This window comes from Desmodus rotundus, chromosome 2 (genome assembly GCF_022682495.2).
Source record: "Desmodus rotundus isolate HL8 chromosome 2, HLdesRot8A.1, whole genome shotgun sequence".
NCBI lineage: Eukaryota > Metazoa > Chordata > Mammalia > Chiroptera > Phyllostomidae > Desmodus > Desmodus rotundus.
The window spans coordinates 204,519,896-204,542,723 of record NC_071388.1 but is presented as its reverse complement, the minus strand read 5'-3'; the positions used below and the strand labels follow the sequence as shown (position 1 = coordinate 204,542,723).

General features: G+C 47.6%; 2 protein-coding genes and 1 non-coding gene across 5 annotated transcripts in view; 1 reads left to right on the top strand and 2 right to left on the bottom strand.

The window, feature by feature from the left end:
- The window catches only part of GIGYF2 (GRB10 interacting GYF protein 2), a 108,322-nt gene extending 103,022 nt beyond the window's left edge, over window positions 1–5,300 (bottom strand). For all 3 annotated transcript variants that reach the window (XM_024563895.4, XM_024563897.4, XM_053919217.2), the window contains exons 1-2: window positions 5,184–5,300; window positions 1,180–1,245 (exon numbers count right to left, since the gene is read on the bottom strand). The gene's annotated coding sequence lies outside the window, so the exon portion shown is untranslated. The remainder of the gene's footprint in view (window positions 1–1,179; window positions 1,246–5,183) is intronic.
- A 7,210-nt stretch (window positions 5,301–12,510) lies between these two features.
- Window positions 12,511–12,649, top strand: LOC112308107 (U4 spliceosomal RNA). The gene has a single exon (XR_008426268.1). It is a non-coding gene; the product is annotated as a U4 spliceosomal RNA (small nuclear RNA).
- Window positions 12,650–14,989: 2,340 nt separating this feature from the next.
- The window catches only part of EFHD1 (EF-hand domain family member D1), a 37,027-nt gene continuing 29,188 nt past the window's right edge, over window positions 14,990–22,828 (bottom strand). Inside the window, exon 4 of the mRNA XM_024564057.3 lies at window positions 14,990–16,264. Within this exon, the coding sequence (XP_024419825.3) occupies window positions 16,130–16,264 (135 nt within the window). The 3' untranslated portion in view covers window positions 14,990–16,129. The remainder of the gene's footprint in view (window positions 16,265–22,828) is intronic.

The window sequence follows — 22,828 nt, the reverse complement described above, 5'->3', positions numbered from 1 at the left end:
CCTTCTACCACTCAACTGTGAATACAGGTTCACTTACAGAAGTCCCACCCTTCAATTCTCTATTACTTCTAATGCTTGCGTTGCTTAGCAATGTAAAAAGTACCCAGAAATGAAAACTTATAAAGGTAATTACTGAAAAATAAGTAACCATTGAATTTTTCCACCAAGTCTCTCATTTACTTATGTTCTTTTGTTAAACCTTTAGCTCAGATGCTCATTTGAACCCCGCACCCTTTCCCTGCTCCAATCAAGAACTTTTGTTAAAATGTTGCGCTAGGAAGTTCCAACGAAGATGCTTGGTGAGACCTACTGGCCCTCATTCACCAGAAGATATGCATATATTTTAACTCTTCAGGGCACAGAAATTTAAACTGTTGAGCTATATACAGGAAATTTTTCTAGGAAAGGAAAAATGTCCAGAAGCTTCTGTGGGCCTCTGATTAAAACAGCCAACACACCACCTTCTCTGAGACCTGACCCCACTCTTTGGAATGGAAACTTTCAACTAAATAGTGCAAACTTTTTGCAGTTTGCACTTTGGACCCCAACCCCATGGCTAACTAAATGGACCAATGATGGAGAACTAAACCAAGTTAAACCAATCAAATTTTCCTTCCCGGGAACCTGAAGTGTGGACATAATTATAACCAGCTAGCTAGTGGCACCGGAGCCTGAGCTCACATGTGGCTCCAGGAATGAAGTGGTAGTTTTCTTCCACGTGTTTGTTAAAGTATAAAAGGCCAGACTGTGGAAAGATAAGCAAAGCAGGATAAAAAGAGACAAGAGAGGACAGTGACTAGCAAGAGGGGAGAAAAGTGCTACCTGGACAGCCTTGGTCCCTGAATGCTTCCCAGGTGCTAGATCAAGTCCTTCATGAAGCCAGCCGCTCGTGGGTTAAGATACCTCCTCACCCCTGCCCCCAAAGCATTCCTCTTCCTGTTTCATGCCATCAGAAAGTCATTGTGACAGTTTAAGACACAAATTTATACCAGAATCAATGCAGAAAGGGTATGATTATTCTTATGATTCATAAGGATCTGAGTAGTACTAGAGAAGTTTTCTATTCGTTGTCTATAACCTTAGGAGAGATAATAGGACAAAAATAATCAAAATCTTAAAAGCAAAAATAATCTATTTGCATAAACCCTCCTCAGCTTTGTACTTCCCTTCAACACTCACCTGTTCAAAATTTCTGCTGGTTCACAGCAGGCAGTTTGAGCAGACTTTGTTCAGGCCCCTTTAACACTGTAAATAATAAAAGTATTAGAGTAAATGATCCAGCAATCTCTTATGAAACTTTAAAAACATATTTTTAAAAATCATGAATATATTTCACGGGAAACAGATCCCAAACCTGGTTAAAATACCATAATCGCCTGGTGTACTTATAAACCAGATTCCCTAACATCTAGAGCATGTCTCTCAGTAGCTCTGAAGTCAGACTGAAAAATACGTATTTTTACCAAAAGTTCTCAGTGAGTCTGACGAAGCTCACAAATAAGCACCACTATAAGGTTTCCGGAAAGTGATTATTTAGGATTTGCATTCAAAAACCACATTACTGAGATTTGATACTAACTTTTTAAACATGTATGATAGAAAAATGACAGCCAGCAATACAACATGTACACCACACAAATAATCAGTGAGCCCCAAGAAGTATGTCCACTGTCAGGACATCCAAGAGCAAAAAAGCTCCAGGAGTGCTTTCAGTTGCAAAATTACAACCTTCTTTTAATGCTCTGTTGAGACAGTATCTTAAAAATCCACAAGATGGTGATTATTTCTAGTGACAAGGAAGGAAATGAACCACAATAGCTTCCAGTGGTTTCTTAGCTAAAATCAAATAATGTATGGCAATTCAAATTGTTGAAGAAAAATGGACATTTAACCTGCCTCTAAAATACCTGGGTTAGTACCAACACAGGCTGTAGAGTCAACTCAGCGAGATTGGTCCCGCTGTAATCTGTGAGAAACACAGTAACACAGAAAGTGGTGAAAACTGACTCAGCTGGGGCTAATGGAGAACTGCAAATGAAGCCAGTCTCTCAAAATGGCACAAATCTAAGATCCCTTAGGAAGACAAGAGTAAAAGGGACAGTCATCACCTTTTCACCCAAAGGGTTCCCCTGGATAGCAACCACTATCAATAGTCTCATCTTCCAGTGTGAAGGTCAACAAAGAGAGGACAGACATATGGAGTATTAAAATGCACAGTCATGAGAACAAATGAGCTGGTATGACATCAAAGACATTGTAATTTAGAAATGTCATTTCAAATTCCACAAAGGAACAAAAAGAGAGAAAGGTGAGTTATGGAAAACACTACCCTTGTCACCATCATCGCTATGTCTCCTTTGAGTCAAGGAGCTCCACTCACACCTTGGAGTTTTAATTCCTGTCTTACGATATTCAGGCAAGCCTGTATCAAATTATCTTTCATACATGTGACTCACAAGCAAAAATATTTCAAAACCAACGTATTAAATTCGTAAGGTGAATTAAAATGAAAGAGGGCATTTATGAAAGCTCAGTAATAGGAATATAAAGATAAGCTAGAAGGAAATAAAAAAAAATTTTCCAACGAAAAAGTCTATTGAGTATCAAATTGGAGAACTAATCTGAAAGGTAAAAGAGGAGGAATTAAAAAAACCCAGCACAAGAAGTCCCACACTGCCCAATGCTATAAAAGGCACACAAACAAAACGAGTGGAAGAGTCCTCAAGCAACTGGAAATAGGCTGGACAAGAGACTAATTAGGAATTCCTTACCAACCACATCAAGGACAACCTGCGTTAACACACTGACTTCACCTTTCTTTCAGGTCATATCCCTTCATAATCGATCTGTATCTAAACTTCAAAGGAAATTCGTTTCCTCACATGTTCAAATATTTTGAAGTACTGCAAAAATCCCCTTCTTAGAAAGCAATTCGTTTCGAAAAATCACTTTAGGCAGTTTATCATCAACCTCATTTAAAAACTTACTTTAGAGAAAGATATTTCATGAGAACTTCCTGAAATAGGTTCTACGAGCATCCTGAATTTCTCCAAACTGGGTAGGGTGGGGAACGAGGGGGTCACACAGGTGCCCAAACGTCCAGAATCTGATCTCCCGTTCCGGGAGGCACCGAGATGTGGTGAAAAGACTCCAGGACACTGAGGAACGCCTCTCATCTTAGTAGAGATGACCTGGGTACACGTCTCCCACCAGCCTACCTCCCACCTGCACCTCTGTGGCCGGACTAGCTGCTGCCACTCTCCCCAGCCACCCCAGATCTGCCCCACTTCAGCTCCTGCCTCAGGGTCTCTGCCCTGGCGTCCCCAGCCTGGAGCATCCCTCCCCCACAGAGCTGCAGGAATAGCTCCTTTACCTGGATCAGGTCTTTCCTCAAATATGAGCTTTTCCATGAGGCCTTCCCAGGGCGCTCTCCTTAAAATTAATTCCTCCCCCAACTCCCTATTATCCTATTCTCCTGTCCCTTTTTTTTTCCACATCATTTACCACTGCACTGTATGTTTTACCTTAGTGTTCATGTATCTGTCTAGAAATGAGCTCCATGGAGACAGGAATTTTTGGTCTGTTTTGCTCCCAGCACCCAACAGTGCAGCAAGGCCTCAGTATTTGTCAAATAAATGAATGCATGAATGAATGAATGAACGGATGAAGAATGAATGAATGGATGGATGAAGACACATGGTCCCTTCTCCCTCCTCAGTCCCAAAATTTTTAAGTGCTTTGTTACGGACAGAAAAGCTCTGAGGCCCTTTCTTTTCTGGTGAATCACTACCACCACCAGGGTATCCCTCCGTGTTAAATGTCAAAGGAAGAACCGTGACATTTTTCCAGATACGTGCCACTTAAGTTTTTTTTCTAGTGCCTCCCATTGATGGCAACATCTGATGTAACAGCAAAGCACACATTCCAGCTGCTGCACCCTGAACGCTGCCACTAAAACTACCTACTGAAACACATCAAAACCTCAGTGACGGAAGGCATTTACATTCTAACCAAAGTGGACAACACTCGGTAAGGCCAGAGCTGCAAATATTACTAGGACGACAGTCAATGTACAGAAAGGGTGGCACGAAAATTCCCTTTTAACCTAAAAGCCTCAAAAGGAAATACCACATAAGCAAAGACTACCTTCCCTGCACCTAACAGTGGCAACGAAGACTGCCTACATCCAGGCTGGGTAACGCTGGCTAAGAAACTGTTCTCAGGTCCTGGCCCCTTCCTCAGTTTCTCGCAAATTAAACTGGAATACTTACCTTTCCTACAGAGACATTAGGTGTGCTTAAGTGCTTTGACTTTCAGGGAGTGGAAGAATTGACAAACCAGTGGTAGGGAAATGCGAAGCAACGTTACTGCCTCCCAAACACCGTCATCCCACCTGCTTCTTTCATACCTCCTTCCCCGGTCGCTGGACTTATGCTTCCGCCTCAAAACTGAAGTGTTCCGAACGCTTCGTGGGAAACTGCTGACATCTGAACGCTAATGCCCATGTTAACCTGATGTGCACGTTCTGGTCCCAAAGCTGCCACGAGCTCTACTTTCCCAACCTCTGTCCCAGGTTCCGTCCGATCATGGCTTCACCTGGCCTCAGGCCTGATCCAGACCCAGTCCTCTCGCCACGTTAAGGGTCTCCCAGGGTAGATGCTCGGTGAGGAAGGCGAGGGCGCACCTCCCAGAGGCCAGGTGTGGGGAGGAGGGCCGGCAGGAGCAGCTGTCTGGCCGCAGCAGCTGTTACCCTGGCACCCCGAGGCTGGGCGGGTGGCTCCGAGGAGCAGGTAGCGGATGGCGAGACCTCTGGCCCTGAGCAAGCCGGCCTGACACTGCCCACCCCACCACCCTCTTCCCTTCCTCTGCTCCCCACCGCGGTGCCAACGGGCCCCGGAGGAGGGGGCTCCCCGGCTCTGAGGACAAGACGCGCCCGGGCTCGGCGTGACCCCCGCCGGGGAAGAGGGTCGCTCTGGCCCCGCACCTGACTTGTCCTCTCGCCTGACGCCCGAGCCAGCCGCGGCCGCTGCCCCGGCGGCCTGCGGGTGTCCATGCGGCGGCACCGTGTCTGCCGGAGCGGCGGGGACGCGAGCTCGGGCGTCAGGCCAAGACGACCCGGGAGGGGACGGAGCCAGGGCGCGGAGCGGAGCCGGGCTGGGGAGCGAGACGGAGCCGCCGGTTACCTGCGGTCCGGGACAGGAGTCTCTCAGAACCAAAGTCAGTCCTCAGCCTCAACAACACAAGATGGCCGACACGTCGCCACGCACGTCACGTGACAGCGCGCTCGGTCCGCCACGCCCCCTGCTCCGCTCCCCGCGCCGGGCCTCCCTCCCGGCTCATCCAGCCTCCCACGACATCATTCCTTTCCGCTGCCTCCCGCCGCTGTATCCCCGGACACGCCCCTGCCCAAGCCCCGGATGTCGGGCTGGAGGAGGCGGGGCAGCGGCAGGGCGCAGGCGCTTGCGGGCCCGGGGCCCAGGGCTTACTTCCTGCGTTGGAGTTGAGTAGGGTTGGTGTCCAGAGTTGGGCCCGGGCCAGGCACCCTGAGACTCACCGTCCTGGGTTCCCAATCCAGAGCTGGTTCGCAGTTCAAAACGCTCTGCATCATTTACGAGCTGAGCTTCCAAACTAGAACTTTTCCAGAGTTTCATCCGGCATTTTTCTGCCCGCTTGCCCTCCTAGAGAAAATGAGGAAGCGGCAAAAGCTAATGTTCAAAGCAGTTTCTCTACTTATTAACGGTGCTGATAGAACTGGGAATTCATTCTAGAGTCTTGCGATGTGACGGCTTGGGAGGACTTTAGTGCTCTGACCCCCTCCTACTGCATCCGGGGCTACAAACCCTTTGCCTAAAAATCTCCCTTTTGGGGGTTGGCAGATAAAATACAGAAACCCAGCAATATTGGGGACATGCAATAAAAAAGCATTCACTGTTTTTGTGACACTCAGATTTAACTGGGTGTCTTGTATTTTTTATTTCCTAAATCTGGCAACTCTACCTTACTCAGGTCATTCCATTGTTTCCTAGTGGCTCCACCCTATTTTTTTACGGGATCCTTCCCATCAACGTTTAAAAAATACTCAAATGTTCTTCCCTCTTAAAAGTTAATGTTACCAACTACAATTCCTCCTCCAAACACCTACCTCTCTGGTCCTTTTCAAAGCCAAACTACACACAGCAAAGTTATTTATAAGCACTTTCCCAATTCCCACACCGGGAAGGAATCATCAACTTCAGTGTGACTTCTATCCCCACCCATCCACCTATTGCTTGCTCTAAGGACACCTCAACCTATACAGGTTGACAACTGGAGGTTTTCAGCCCTCATCTTGACTTCATGCTTCCCGAGTCTTTTATGTGATTGAACACTTTCTACTTCCTGAAATACTTCCCTTGTCCTTTATGCCCTTGCTGTTCAAAGTGTGATCAACAGACCACCAGCATCAGCATCACTTGGAAGCTTGTTAGCAATGCAGAATCTCCAATGGACCCTCAACAACCCTCCCTCTCCCTCTTCCTTTCCCCTGAACACAAAATCAGATACATCCACAGCTGAAGGTCTTCAAATATGTCCTGCTGATCTAGCCTTTGAACACACTGTTCCTTCTCATTACAAGGTCATTCCCGACACCACACTTCGTGCCAACCTGCTTAATGCCTGCTCGTCTTTAAAAGTTTAAGTTGTGTGACTCTTCGAAGCCTACTTTATTTTTTACTGTTTTATTTATTAATTTGAGAGAGAAAGAGTAAAGACAGAGAGAGAGAATCATCGATTTGTTTCTCCACTTATTGATGCAACTTTGGCATATCGGGATGCTCTAACCAACGGATCCACCTGGCCAGGGCTCAAAGCCTTTAGTCCTCTTCTGCAGATCAATGAATGTATTCCTCAGACTGTTATTTTGAAGGAAAAAAGTAATGCTAATGCTTGTTATGGAATTCAGCGCTTTATTAAGCACTTCACTGGTGTGATAGCAGTATGGAGGACAAGAAAGTCAGCCGGGTTCTCCAAACCTCAACCAGCACTTCCCAGCCCAGGCTGACAGATTGCAGAGCTCATGTCCCTACCCTGTGCCTGTAATTATAGTACATACAGTAAAATGGAACATCTTTCGAATGCAGTTCTGCAGCTTTTGACAAATGTGTACAGGTGTGTGTAACTACCACTAAAATCAAGGTACAGAATAGTCCCATCACCCACCAAAGTTCCCCTCAATGACCCTTGGTAGATCGCCCCAAATGACCCCCCGAACTCCCAGCCCCTGAAACCACTGTCTGTTTTCCATCCTTACAGTTTCGCCTTATGTCATATAAATAAATCCATACAGTACATAGCCTTTGAGACTAGCTTCTTTCACCCAGCGAATGCATTTGAGAGGCGGTCACGCTGTTGCATCTTTCAGTACTTTCTTCTTTTTTATTGCTCAGTAGTATTTTTTCCCACTGGATGTGTGCGCTATGTTTGTTCATCCATTCCTCAGTTGAGGGACATTTGGGTTGTTTATAGTTTGCGGAAATTATTAATAAAGCTGCTATAAATATTCGCATGCAGTTGACTTGTGTGAACATAGATTTGGGGTTTTTATTTCACTTGGGCGAATGCCTAGGAATGGGATTGGTGGTTACGTGACGTTGGCTAAACTTTATGAAAAACTGCCAAATTGGTTTTCAGACTACCTCACCCATATTGTTAGCCCCCAACTAGAAGCTTCAGAGAGCAGGAACTGAACTAAGGGATACTGATGGCGGTGATGATGATAAAAGCTAACAACGTCCCATGCTTTTGGCCTTTACACATAGCGCATTATTTGACTTTGCCCAGGCAGCTGGCATTGGCCAGGCACACAGTAGGTAATAAATACCTATAGAATCAAATAAATTCTTGATGATATAAGCCTCAGGAAGGGTGTTTTCCTCTTTTCTCTTGATTCACTCTTTCTCCCCAATGTTTCCTTAAATAGTGGTTTTTAAAGTTAAAATAGTAGACTGACACCTGCCCTAGTCAGAGATAACAACAAAGTTTCAACTTTATGGTGTCAGTTATAGAAACAGAGAAGTTGAGACTAAAAATCATCAGGGGGAGGAGGGTATAAGGAGCTCCCCCCACCCCGAAATGAGTTTAATTTGTACCAAACACAGGTTGATCAACTGTGACAGTTAGTATTTTTCTAAAGATAGCAGCAACAATACCTTCCACACCATGTATTCCTCTAAACCCTTGTCACCACCCTTTCTAGAGGTAGAGTAGAAGTCCCCTCCTCTTGGGCCCTTGTAACTGATAGAATGTGCTGGACGTGAAACAAGGCGACTTCCCATGCCAGATCACAACAGGGCGTAGAGCTTCCGCCTTGTTTGCTCAGTCTCTTCTGAAGTGAGAGCTGCCACACAGAAAGTCCAGGTGCCCTGAAGCTACCACTCCGCCAGGAAGCCCGGACCCAGAGCAGAGGCCCATGTAGTTGCTCTTGTCAGCAGCCCTCACTGAAGTCCCAGCATCAGCAATCAGATGTTTGAGTGACAGATTTATGTGAGGCCACCAAATGATTTCAGCCCCAGCTGCCACTCATGCCCTGGCGTCCCAGCCCAAGATGTCGTGAAGCAGGAACAAGGGTCTTCACTGTGCCTTGTCTGAGTTCCTGATCCACCAAATCTATGAGCATAATGAAAAGGTTGCTTTCAGTCCCTAAATTTTGGGAAATCCCCATTATGGATCAGATCGTGTCCTCCACGAAGATATATTGGCTTCCTAACCTCAGAACGGACCTCAGAATGTCACCTTATTTGGAGATAGGGTCTTTAAGAAGCACTTGAGCTAAAATGAGGTTGTTAGGGTGGGCTGTAATTCAATATGACTGGAGTCCTTATTTTAAACAGGGAGGGGCGGGAAATTTGGGCACAGACATACATAGGGGGAGAACTCCGTGTGAATAGGAAGGCAGAATCAGGCAACTCGTCTGCACACCAAGGAGTGCCAAAGATTGCCAGCAAACCAGCAGAGGCTAGGAGAGGGGCTGGAATCGATGCTCTCTCTCAGCCCCCTGCAGGAACCAGCCCTGCCCATTTCCTTTTTCTCAGGCTTCTGTCCTCCGGAACTGTGAGACAATCCATTTTTGGTAAGCTACCTGGTCAGTGGTACTTTGTGATGGCAGCCCTAGCAAGCTCACACACTTACCTAAAAGTCTGAAGAGGCCATTTGAAATGAAGGAGATTAGAGCGGATCAGAGCTACAAGTCTGAGATCTTCGAAACTGTGGGGAATCTCCCAACACCATCAAAGGGGAAAAGCGGGACTAAGGTGGGCCCTTAGCAAGACCAGGGGTAGCTGGTGGACAGAGAGAAGGTACAGGTGAGACCAGCTGAGAGGCGGGAGCCAGTCTCAGAACAGAGGGAGGAAGCAGGGCTCAGCAATGACAAATCTGCAGGGTTGTCCAGGGGGCTTGGTGTGGGAAAGGCCACAGAGCAGTGAGAGGAGAGGGCGAGGACCGGGCGAGTGACGAGGAAGGGGAGACGAAGCCATCTGAAGGAGGATGACAAAGCAGGACAGAATTGTTATGGCAGAGGGCGGTGCCACTCCGATGGGGACCCTGATGAAGAGTGTTGGGCACACAGTGGAACCCTGAAGAGAAAGCGCGATGTGAGCCTGGGAAGATACCGAGCCAGAGGGCGGAGCAAAAGGCTGGGTAAGGCCGCTGAGATGCTAACCCTAGAGGCAGATCCGTTTTTATGGTTGAAAACGTTTTTTATTATAAAAGTACTTGCATGTTTTAAACTATTTTCTCATTTACAACCCCTGGATGTATAACAAGACAAATCGTACAAACTCTCTTGGAGTAAACGTATCACTTAACATGAATGCACCCTGCTAGGTTCCCAAAACGTTGCTCGTTTTTTCCTGAGCCTGTGAAGATTGAGGGTTCTGTGTTTCGGCTGTCCCGGGAGGGGGTGGGTACCACATGCACACTCAGCTGCTGCTCTTCTCACTTTCTTTGTGACCACAGTGTCCCCTCTCTTTTTTATTAGCTATTAACAGTCGCAGTGAAGCAGTACATGTTCGTGATTTTAAAGATTTTATTATTTATTTTTAGAGAGAGGGGAAAGGAGGGAGAAAGAAAGGGAGAGAAGCCTCAACATGCAAAAGAACCATCTATCGATTGCCTCTCGCACACCCCCAACTGGGACCGACCCAGCAACACAGGCATGTGCTCCGACCGGGAACTGAACCGGAGACCTTTCACAGCGGCATGACGCCCACCCCACTGAGCCACACCGCTCAGGGCAAAGTTAAAATATTTTAGAGCTCAAAATATATAAAGGGCCCTGGCTGGTGTAGCTCAGTGGATTGAGTGCAGGCTGCGAACCAAAGGCTCACCAGTTCGATTCCCAGTCAGGGCACATGCCTGGGTTGCAAGCCAGGTCCCCAGTGGGGGCCACATGAGACGCAACCACACACTGATGTTTCTCTCCCTCTCTTTCTTCCTCCCTTCTCCTCTCTCTAGAAATAAATAAATAAAATATTTTTAAAAAACATATAAAGGAAAAAATTTAAATCGTCCCCAGACCTAGCCAGGACCCTCAGATTCTCCCCCTCTCAGGTAACCTACTGCTGACAGAGTCTGGTGGGGTTCTCTCCAGAACATTCTGTGCAGAAACAAGGAGGATGCGCTTCCTCATTCTCAGCACCCCAGCACTGAGGACACAATGGTCATCCCCAAACCCACTTGGTCGCTGACCTCACACAGCTCGGTCCACAGGGCAGAGGGACGTGGCTTCGCACCTCGTGTGAAACACATGAAAAGTAAGCCTGGGCCTGGTTATGCTCCTGGCCCTTTGCTAAGAAACGGTCCATCTTGGCGTCCTCTGCATCCTTCGTAACTGAGGCTGTAACAGAGTTCGTTTACGGGGACGCGCCATAATGTACTTAACCGGTGCCCTGCTGATAGACGTGCTGGTTGTTTCCAGGGTTTTTGCCGTTCCTGACAATCCAGTAGTGAGTGGCCCTTTAAATATGCCCTTGTTCATGTTTATATTTACCTATAGGATAAGTGAATCCCTGGGTCAAAGCTCATGAGTATCTCAGCAGTGGACATCTGCCACTCTTACATGACAGTTTTGCATCCAAAATACTTTTCATGTTGGGGAAAAGAAAAATCTTACTGGGAGATGGAGCTCGCCTCTCTTTACAAAGGACTCGCAGTCTGGATATTATCCGTTTCCACTCCCAGCAGGTGGTCAAATCGGGCCTCGTCCATGGGCAGTGTGAGCAAGGAGCAATCTCACATGGGGGCAAGGCCCCCAGGTGTCAGGTCACATGATCGGGCCGGGAGGGCTCAGCAAGTGCCAGCTGCAGGGAGGGGATATGCTACACCACAGGAGTAGGTGGGCTGGCAGAAATCTCCCCAGGCTGGTTGGGAAAGGGGCCTCCAAAGAACTGAGAATCTGAGCAAGTGGTTGTCTGGGCTTGGGGCCAAGGCAGCAGCCAGGACTGAGCATTTCTGGGCCGCCTTGGCTCCGTATCCCTGGCACGTGACTCTGGAGACCCAGGCCTCAGGAGGAGACAGAATTGCAGCAGTGGAAGGTGGAAGACGCAGAGGGAACCCGTATGTCCCGAACACTGAGAATGTGCCAGGCATGGAATCTGCCAGGTAGACAATCATTATCCCCATTGGGCAGGGGCGGAAACTGAGGCTCAGGGAGACTAGTGACTAGCTTTGCGTCTGGCTCCAAACCCCATTACACCCCACAGCCTCCAGGGCAGACGCAGACTGGTTTCTTTGATTGTTGGTTTGTTTGTTTTCCCTGTTGCTCGGTGGAAGGCAGTCCTCTGGGCGGTGGACTCAACACTTCCCCAGTGAGAATGATGTCCCCACAACCTCTGCTGTCCTCACTGTTAGAGCTGTCCCCTCAGGCGAGACTCCCGGGTCAGGGCACTTAGAAGGTCCCTGGCTCAGCGCCAGTGGTCCTCCCTCACCCACCTCTGTCTGCTCCAACAAACCCAGGGGGCCTTGTGCAACAAACAGCCAAAAGGTCCCTGCAACACGCTGGGCAGCAGGCCTGTGCCACTGCAGTGGCCGAGACAGACTTCCTGCCCCTCAAAGAGTTCACAGTCCGGAGGAGGAGGAGGAAGTAAAGAGGAGGGTGCTGCGTAATGCCAGAAGGGTGACATAGAGAAACACTCAGGGTGAAATGGGGACCCTGAGAAGAGGCTCCTCATCCAGACTGGAAGCATCAAGAAAGCTTCCTGCCCTGACCAGTGTGGCTCAGTGGGGTGGGCCTCATCCCGCAAAGTGAAAGGCCGCCGGTTCAATTCCCAATCAGGGCACATGCCTGGGATGCAAGTTCAGTCCCCAGTTGAGGTGCATAGGAAAGGCAATTGATTGGTATTTCACACATCGATATTTCTCCCCCTGTCTTTCTCCCTTCCTTCCCCCTCTCTAAAAATAAAATCTTAAAAAAATAAAAAAGAAAGCTTCCTGAAAACAGTATGGAGTATCCTCAAAAAAAAAAATTAAGAATAGAGCTTTGTGCAGTGGCAGTATCGTAGCCAATAAGGTTTATCTGAGGCGCGATTATTGCTAATTGAAAGAATAGAGCTACCACATGACAGCAGTCCCTTTTCTGGGTATCTAACTGAAAACTTTGAAAGCATTTATGTGTAAAGATATATGTACCCCTATGTTCACCGCAGTATTATTTACATACAATAGCCAAGACATGGAGGCCGCCCAAGTGTCTTTTGAGGGATGATTGGATAAAGAAGACGTGGTCCACACCCACAGTGGAACACTGCTGGGACATGAGAGAGGGTGGGATACTGCCATTTGCAACAACGAGGGTGGAGCTTGAGAGTATCATGCTAAGTAAAATATTTCAGATGGATAAAGACAACAACCATATGATTTCCTGCACAGGTGGGATATAAAATAGAAAGCAACAAACAAAAATTCATAGACACAGGCAATAGTATGATGGTTACCAGAGGGGAGAGGGGTGAGGGAAGGTTGAGGAAGGTAAAAGGGGTCCAATATATGGTGATGAAGGAAGACTAAACTTTGGGCGATGAGCTTACAATGTATATGCAGATGGTGTATAAATATTATAGAACTATTCACTTGAACATTATATAATCTTATTGACCAATGTCACCCCAATAAGTTTAATTTTTTAAAAGCTTCCTGAAGATAATCACTGAGCGGAGCCACAAACAATGAGAAGTAGTTTGCCAGGGGAAGGGAGGGAGGGAGGGAGGAAGCTCCAGGCACAGGAAACAGCACAGGCGAAGCCCTGGAGCGGCGGTACTTTCTAGGAACTGATTGGTATTACATCTACCTGGACTGTACCATTTGGAAGGAGAGAGAGGAGGTGGGGCAAGAGATGGGGCAGGAAAGGACAGCAAGGACCAGATCCCGAAAATGGAGAGCCAATAAGTTGAAGGGAGATGTTAAGAAGAGTTTGCAGCTTATGAGGACTATTCTAGCCACAGGGTGGACCATCGGGGCAAACGAGGGCAGGGAAAGCACAGCAGAGACCCAGGGAAGAACCGGTGAAGGCCAAGGTCAGGGAGATGGAGGGTGGGAACCATGGGCGAGAGGTGTGGAAGGAACAACATCTGCAGGACTTTATGACCCAGGCGGGGCCCAGAGGCCCTGTCCCTGGTCTTTGAAGTTACAGGGACCAGAATTTGTCCTTTTTGTCTGAAGTCCTCTTGTGTTACTTTCTCTGTCATTGCAGTCTAGAGTTTTCAACTCTCACGTGGGCCTCGCTGTACAGAGAGGCAAGTGAGTATTCGAAGCAGTTATACTGTTGTCTCCACTCCTTCCTCCTTCTCCACCTTCTCCTCCTCCTTCTTCTTTTAACAGACTTTATTTTTAAGAGCAGTTTTAGGTTTAAAGAAGAACTTAGCAGGGAATACGGAGTTGCCATAAACCTCTATCCCCACTCCCCCCTCCCCAGTTTTTCCTATTTTTAACATGTTGCATTACTGTGGTACACTCGTTACAATTGATGTGCCCATACTGATACATTATGATTAAATAAAGTCTGTAGTTTACATAAAGATTCACTCCTGGCGTTGTGCATTCTATGGTTTCTGACAAACTTTATAATGAGTGTATCTACCATGACAGTATCATACACAGTTTCATTACCTAAAAATTCTCTGTGCACCACCTATTCATCCTGCTCCCCCCACCCCCGCCCTGCAACCACTGAGCTTTTGACTGTCTTCATAGGTTTGCTTTTTCCAGAATGTCGCATAGTTGGAGTCACACAGATGCAACCTTTCCAGACTGGCTTCTTTCACTCAGCGAAACGCATTTGTTTCCCCCATAGCATTTTGTGACTTGATGGCTCACTTCTTTTGGTTTTCGAATAGTATTTCTTCCAACACGAAACTAACTCCATTGTGTGGCTGTTTGCCCATTCACGTACGGAAGAAGATCTTGGTTGCTTCCAAGTTTTGGCAATTGTGAATAAAGTTGCTCACGAACATTCGTGTGCAGGGTTTCGTGTGGACAAAGGTTCTCAGTTCATTTGGATAAATACCAACACGCACAATCACCAGGTCACACAGTAAGTGTCTCAATTCCTTTTTCAGGTCCACTGTCTCTGGTAAAGAGGTTAGAGGGTGACCCGACCTAGAAGAATTAAATAGGTCTTGGGTTTGTGCAGAAACAGAAATGATCCTCACTGGGTAACCAGGGGTGTTCTCTGAGGACAGGGGTCCCCCAGATACTCTGGAATTATACCTGGGAAGGAGGGGTCATTGGCCCTCAGCAGAGTTTCAAGGGTCTAGGAAGCAAGAGAAAGTAAGGGACGGGTTTTACTTGCAACTGAAAGAATCCTCGACAAGGGGACCGGAAGAGCAGCTGACCAACAACCGCAGCTCTCAGACACCCTGGAGTGAAAACCAACCCTCTAGTCACCACTTCTAACTCGGCAACCACCAGAAGCCTGAGCTGGACGTGGCCCTGAAAGAAGACCAGAAGCACAAGGATGTGATGCCAAAGTCTACTCGCAGTTTATTTAAAAAGAAATCACTATTAGGTAGAAATGCAGATGTTTTCTTAATCATAAAGATAGCAGTTGCAACAGAGAATAAATACGACGCTAGGAATTATTTTTTAAAAAATACAACAAACCGCTGGCATTTGTGTGCAATCCCAAGAGCTCACAACATATAAAACTTTGTGCTGGAGGTAAGACCAGCTTCACCACCTTGCAGCAGATGGTAGAAACTTTCTACGCGGTGAGGGTAGATGGACATGACCTTTGGGATTTTAAAAGGCTCTGGGTTTGTCACTTGGGAATGTCAGAGGTCTGCCAGTAATATAATTTGCATAGAGTCAGCGTTAACAGGAATTCTTCTACTCATTAATATGACTTCTGACTATTCTTTCACTATTACAGTGAAGAAACACAGCATGGAAGAGTAGGAAAAGGACTGAAATGGGGAGACGTGAGTGAAGGGGATGAAGAGGGTGGACCTGGGGGGAGTGCCAGGGGACATCGGAAGGGTGATGGGAAGGAGCAGAACTTATCTCTTCCCTATTTTGTGTCATCTCTGTAGCATGCCACGCCCCCGTTGGAGAGGGAACAGGCACTGGTCCAGCCTGGCCTGCCTTAAACCTGACCACCATCAAGGACAGGCAAAGATGCAAAGGCGACCGGCAGAAGCCGGCTGAGAAGGAGACCGGGGCAGCTGGATGGGGAACAGGGGGCAGGAGAGAGCACTCCCCGAGCAAATGGGCAGCATTAACCGCACGGCCCCCCAGGACTGTCGCCTGTAAGGACCACCGAAGAAAGAGGTATCCGTACCATTAATTTCCACTCTTTGATGTGGAAGGTAAAGGGGCAAAGAAAAGGTACATGTGGCCAAATAGAGAAGGGCAGAGGAAGGTGGGGAAGAGAGTGAGGCAAGGGGAGCCGCGGGCCTAGGCCAGGACCCTCCCGGAGGGACTCCCACCGGGGGTGAGAGCGCCCCCTGCTGCCCCAACGAGGCCAAGGGAGTTCGCTTGACAGTGGGTGTGAAGGCTGGTTGGGGTCGGGGTGAGGGGTCAGTTGGGGTGAGGATGCCTGGCCAGCTCTCCCCCGGGCATCCGCGAGGCACAGCTGTGGACCGAGGTCCAGGTCTCCTGACTATGTGCTGAACGCGGCCTTGAGCTCCCGGAATGCTGCCTGGCGGAGTCTCCTCTTCTCCTCCTCCCGCTTCCGCTCTTCTTGCTCGGCTTTCAGCTCAGCTTCAAACTTACTGGCAGAGGACAGAGCGTAGACCTGCAGGGGAAGGGCCGAAAGCCGCCGACAGAGTGAGAGAGAGGAAGGGAACCGCGGAGATGGAGCCCCCAGCAACCACTCCTTCCTGGTGGTCTCCCCAGGTTTGGCTTGCAGCAGCAAGGACGCAATCACTTTATTTGCTGTCGTGGGTCGGTCTTCCTACGTGTCTCGCCTTTTCCAGGATACTGTTCAACATCCCCACCTCTCACCCACTTCTACTTTCTCCTTCTTGATTTCCCAACAGCACTGTTTAGTTCTAGGGAAAACAGAAACAGTATTACCTCCCAGCTGGGGTTCTGATTGGGATTGCGTCCACCTCCTGTCCACCTCCTGCCCACCTCCTGCCGCAAAGGGACTTCTTTACAATGTCAGTTTCCCCTGAATGCCTCAGTTTTTGTTCAATACGTTTTTTATGTCACCCACTAAAATTTTTAGTTTTTCTCTAAGCAGACCATTCTAAATTTCCAAATATTACACGATTTTTGTGAATGGGATTTGGTACTATTTTAAAAATATTATCTTCAATAATACCATAGCAGATAAATTCATCTTAAAATCCTCTATTCTAGAACTGATTTTTTTTCTCTCTGTGTCTCATCAATTTGGTAAACTTTGCAAACACAGTGGGCGTGTACCTCATTTAATTAAGGCTGCTAAATCGCTCTGCCAAGCGGCTGTTCCCATTTACACTCCCACCATCATGGAACACCAGGTCTCACTTCCCCACAGCCTTGCTGATGATGCTTATAATTAACCTTTCTCCCACTTGCCAATCTGATAGGCAAAAAAAAAAAAAGGCAACTTTCATTTCCTCTTTAGTGAATTACTCATTTGTATCCTTTGCCCATTTTTCTATTCAGCTACTGTTTTACCTTACATAATTTAGGTATTAATCCCTTATTATATTTTTCAGTTACTTTCTCCCAGTTTTTTGTCTCTTAACTTCAAGGTAGCTTAAGCCATACAAATATTCTTAAATTTTGATGCAATCAATTTTTCAGACATTTCCTTTCTAGTTTTTGGATTTTGTCATGTTTAAGAGGGTCTTCTATACCCCCAAGGTTCTAAACCCACTTTTCTATATTTTCTCCTAATAGTTTTTTTCATCCTCACCCAGGGACATTTTTTTTTAAGAGAGAGAAGGGAAGGAAGGGAGAGAAAGAGGGGGAGAAACATCAATGTGAGAGAGAAGCATCGATTGGTTGCCTCTTGTATGTGCCCAGCCTGGACCAAACCTGGAACCCAGGCCCGCGCCCTGACCATGAATCAAACCCAAGGCCTTTCAGTTTGTGGGACGATGCCCAACCAATTGAGCCACGCCAGCCAAGGCTCTCCTCGTACTTTTTTGCTTTTATTCACACTTTCAGCTGTTGAACTCACCTGCAGCTTATTTCAATGAGGAAATATTTAGTGAGGACTTTACTTAGTTTTCCTAAGTGGATAGCCAATTGTCTTAAAACCCATTATTTTCTACCAACTTGAAAATGATCTTTTTCATATATTAAATTCCCACATGAAGGAGATCTGTTTTTATTACTGTCCATCCTGTTCTACTAACCGGTTTGTTTATTTCCTGTTCCTGTACTATGTGATTTAATATTGCTGCTTTATAGAATGCCTTGATATTTATAAGTAAATATTCTTTTATCATGTTGAAGAAGAATATTGTTTTATCTTAAAGTGTGCTATAGGAATGTTTACCTTCACCAAATGTCTCTGAGAGGTCTGCCTGAAGTGATCACATTTTTCTCATTTGCTTTACCTATGACATCAACATCTGAAAAATTATCCCTGTAGTCTCAACATAAATGTCAAATGTTATACTTGCATTCCATTTCTTAATGTTTTCAGATACAGCAATATTTATTAGATTGATAAAAAAAAATTCTGATCTGTTATTTTTATTTGATTTTGTTATTGGAATCACACTGGCTTCCAAGAGTAAATGTGATATGTAAATCTTTTTCAATGTCTTTATAATTCATCACATTTTCTACTTATTGTCTTAAATTTGTAGAAAGGCATCCCCTTCATTAAGTTTTTCTATGATTTTACATTGATGTGTCACAATCTCTCATTTGTAACTGCCCTGGTCCCGTGTCCATCATCTCTCAGTTTCTCTTGTTTCTCCATCACTAGCTACTCTGTGCTGGGTGTCTCTGGTCCACTTCTCCGCAGCACTGCAGTGGGGATTAACCATTTCCTGCGGTGCTATTTAGTCCACTCAAATTTTCATTCTGTTACATTCTTTGTAGCCCAATGCAGATTCTCGCAACTCAGTGAGAAATTACAATGTCCTTTTTCTACGTTCTCTCTACACTTCACAGGGGTCTGTTTCTGAAGACAGGCAACTCGGAAAACATTCCCAGGAAGTGTTGTGTGTTTGCCCTTTCAGAATCAGAAGCCCTGGAGGGAGAGACCGGGGAAATTGTATTTTCCAAAGTTCCCCGGATTTTCTTAGGCACTTGAGCCTCTGCTCTGGCTTCCCAACTTCTCCCCGCTGGCCCTGAGGTTCACAGGGCTGGCTCCCTACGTCTGGGTCCCCAGACACCAGCTCAGGACCTGCTCACCCTCCACCCTTCTCACCATCTGGCTGAAATTTCACACCGCCAGCTCCCCTTCTCCAGCCCTTACACCTCTCCTCCTTGCCTGCTCTTTCTTGACTATAGCAACAAGTTCAAGTCGGAATTTGCTATTTACCTAGCCCGCCCAGGGTGCAGTGGTTGTAGAACCCTACATCCCGGGTTTGAGTTCCTGGTCCTGGGTGCATGGCCTCAGCTGGGTTTACGTTCCAACCTGACACGGACACCTGGCCAATGTTTGAACAACACCTGTCACAGGGTCTTGAATTCCCAGGACCTGCACTTCTGCACCGACACGTTCACCTCTCTTCCCATCCTGCAGGTCCCATCCTGGGGTCACATTTTTAGAAGTCTCACAGGGATGGTGTCGGGATTCATTGGGAGGTGAAGATATCCGGTTTGGGCTGGGCCTCCAATAGGGCTCGGCGCCTCCCATGCCTTTCCCCATAACACTCCCCCTGGACCTGCCACTCTCAGCAGCCCACCCCCCTGATTTAGGAAAAACAGAGAAATGCAGCCCTTCCTCTCTGGACTCCTCTCCCACCCACTTTATCCTTCTCCCCTTGCGCTGTGCTTCAGGGTGGGCAGGGTGTGAGACCCTGGACAGGGTCTCCACGTCTCCGGGCCCAGAGGAGTGCTGGAGCGGCCGGCACCAGCTGACAAGCCAATTGTTCAATTTGCTGGAATTTTACGGGCTGGTTGTGAATGATAGCCATTATGAAAAATAAAGTCATAGGAATTTACAATAAATTATATTAAAAGCAAAAGTAATAAATACTGAAAAAGTCGTTACTTCTTGATTCTGGTACAACATTTTGCTATGAGCTGTGCTTTCGAGGTCATTGCCAGTGGTCTGTCTCTAAGGTGGAGATGCTCAGCGACGATGGGCTACTGGAATGTTCTCAGATCCACGCGGCAGCACCCCGCGGGTGTCTGCAGGCACCTCTCGTTCGCGTGGGGAAACCGCCAAATGCGTTGAGTCAGGGCTAGGTTTATCGCTTCACTGACCGTGCAGACAATCTTTTCTTAACAAATCAATGGGGAAATGTTAAAAATGCAGATTAAACTTTAAAAATGGGTAGTGTCTGTAGCCTGTATGTTATAGATGGCTCCCCCGCCCCAAAATGGAAAGAATGTTCTGCCAGTACTTGAAAGCTGTTATCAAATTCAGCAGAAGTTGTTCACATCGCTGAGGAATGAATGCAGTTCCGAGATGTGCCCTTTCCCTTTTTCCGTATAAATCAACTTGAACAAAGTATCAGGCGGGACCCCTGTTGGAAGTCCACTGTTCTGTCAGTTGTCACCACAGGCTGCAGGCACAACGGTCCAGCAGAAGGTGCGGAGCTGTTCTCTGAGAATCAACAGGCTATGTGGAATTGACAATAAAAGTGGTGTATGTGAGTATTTTACTATTTCTAAGTTGTGTGCTACAGATGCTTCATATCAGTAAAATTTGTAATAAACTTAGGCACTTGCTCAGAGAGCTAAACGCTAAACATTTACCAACAAACTACTATCTAAGCCTCAATTTCCTCATCTGCAAAGTGAGACACCCCCCCCCCCAGGGGTCTGGCCCATTAGCCACAACCACGGTTTGTGAACCGCCCCACCTGCCCACCAATCCCAGCCAGGTCGGCAGAGGGTCGGGGGCCCTTGCAACTCCTTTGCTTGGGACCCTCTTCTTCTCCACCATAAAAGTCCACCTCTTCTCCTGATTCTACGGCCTCCAAGTCCTCACCCTGTCTGTAAGGGGGAACTCCTAAAGGATGACGGGCTAACACTGTCTTCATGTTCCCTTCTCCCAGGGCCCTTCCCTGTAAGCTAAAAACACGCCCACATCTGTCATGTCTGTGCTAGAAAAAAACACACCGAAGTTCTTCCCAGCCATCCCCACTCTGTCTGGGCCTCCTCTGCCAACCTCCTAGAGAGAAGCATCAGCCGTCAGGGCTCTTCCTCCCAGCTCCCACTCACCTCTTACCCTGTTGCGACCTGCCCGCCACAGTCAGCCTGGTCTCTCAAAAATCTTCACCGACCCACTTGCTAGTCCCAAGACCTCCGGTGTGGCCTCAGCTGGTTTAATCTCTTCTTAAAAACGCCCCTGTCCTCCAGAATAGCATCTTCTCCAGGGCTTCCTTATACATCTGATTCCTTCCTTCTCCACAATCCCGTCCCCGTAGTGCCCACCACTGATCATGTCAGGGCTCCACTCAGACCCCTCTGAGGGCTCTCCCTGCCCAACCCTGTGCCTGCAGCTGCGCTTTCCAAGCCTGGCTCTGCGCTGAACCACCTGTGTAGCTCATTCAAGTCCATGTTTCCTAGGCCGCACCCTGGAGACATCCCAGGTAGATCCGGGCAGGGCCTAGGAGGCCGGCCTGCAGATGGTTCTGGTGGTCAGCAGGCTGAGGAAGGCCTGACCTCTAGGGGAGCCCAGAACTCCCTGTCCAGTTGCATCCAGTGTGGACAAGGGCCAGCCTCTAGACACTCCTTACCCTCCACGCCTTGGAGCCTTTGCTTCTGTTGTGGTTCCCACAGTTCCCATGGCAGGAACTCCTTCCCTTCCTTGATTACAAGGTGAGTCCCCATTCATCTCGGACATCTGTTGCCAACATCACCTCCTTTACGGCCCTCTCCCAAATTCAAGCGACGATTCCCTCCATTTGTCATAAGTGCAAATGTTTACTGAGGGCCATTATATGCCAGGCACTGTAATTACGAAGATAACACACCTACTCTGCCTTTGAGTCTAGGTGGGGAAGCAGACATATAAACATAACAAGTTCAAAATTTTTTCATTGTTTTTCTTTTCATCTTTTCTCCTGGTTATAAAAATAACCTACATGATGATCAGACATTACAAATGTATTTTAAAGGTCCCTCAGACGTAAGTATGACTCATCCTTTGGTGTATAATTACCCAGGGTGTACTTAATATTCACAAAATAGGGCTTCAAACAGTTTTTGCTTAATTCATTTTGGACATCTGTCCATACACACACATGGCCGTGGGGTGTGCAAATGCGCGGGTGGAACAGATGGATTCAACTCCCTGGTGCTGGAAGTTTCCATTGATTCCAATTTTTCTCTGTCACCAACAGAGCTGCACAAAACCCTTGTCTCTGTGCCCACGTGCATTGGTGTGAGTGTCCCTAGAGGCTAATCCTGGGGCAGACCTCCAGAGGCGAAGGGCGTGAAACGTGAGCAGCTAGCCCCAACCCACTCTCTAGAGAGTTGGGTCACTTTACACACTTACCAAAGGTGTCCAAGAAGCCTTGAATGAACAAACAAACTGTAATACCACTTCCACTCATAACAGAGGCACGCGGAAGAGGACAGGCTTTCCCGACCAGCATAATCGGGGAAAGCAGCCAAGAGGAGGCAACTCTTTACTGTGGGCCTTAGAGATTGAGTCGAGTTTTCTAGGAAGAGGCATTTGGATGGGGCCTCCCAGGTAGAGGAGGCAGCTGGCCCTGAGACCCCACCGTGAGAAGGGTGGCAGTATTTGAAGAAATGTGCGCAGGGGTGGACGAGGCTGGAGAAGGGACCAGAACAGGATTATTAAAGGTTTGACTATCCAGGTAAGACGCTCCCAGAGACGTCACACGACTTTGACAAAAGCGCTGGGCATACTGCGCCACAGCAGTTGCGGGTGAAACAGCATCCTGCTGGCTGGGTCTCCGTCCTGGGCCCCTGCCCAAGGCATCACAAGGCATCAATGCCTGGGAAGGACCCATCCCACCAGAAGGAGCCCCTGCCTCCTCTCTACTCCCTGTATCCAGGCTGACAGTTGGCTGTCCTCACTAGCCTGTGTGTGTGTTCTGGGGATGGCAAGAGTTTTGTCTGATGCCCCTGTGTCTCCTGAACTGCATGTGGTGCTGGCATGGCCGGGGGAACTGGGTTGAGTTGATGTTGCACCGTGAAGGGAGGCCCAAACCACTTCCAGGGTTGGCTGCACAAAGCTGGTGTTGAAGGCACAGCGAGTGGT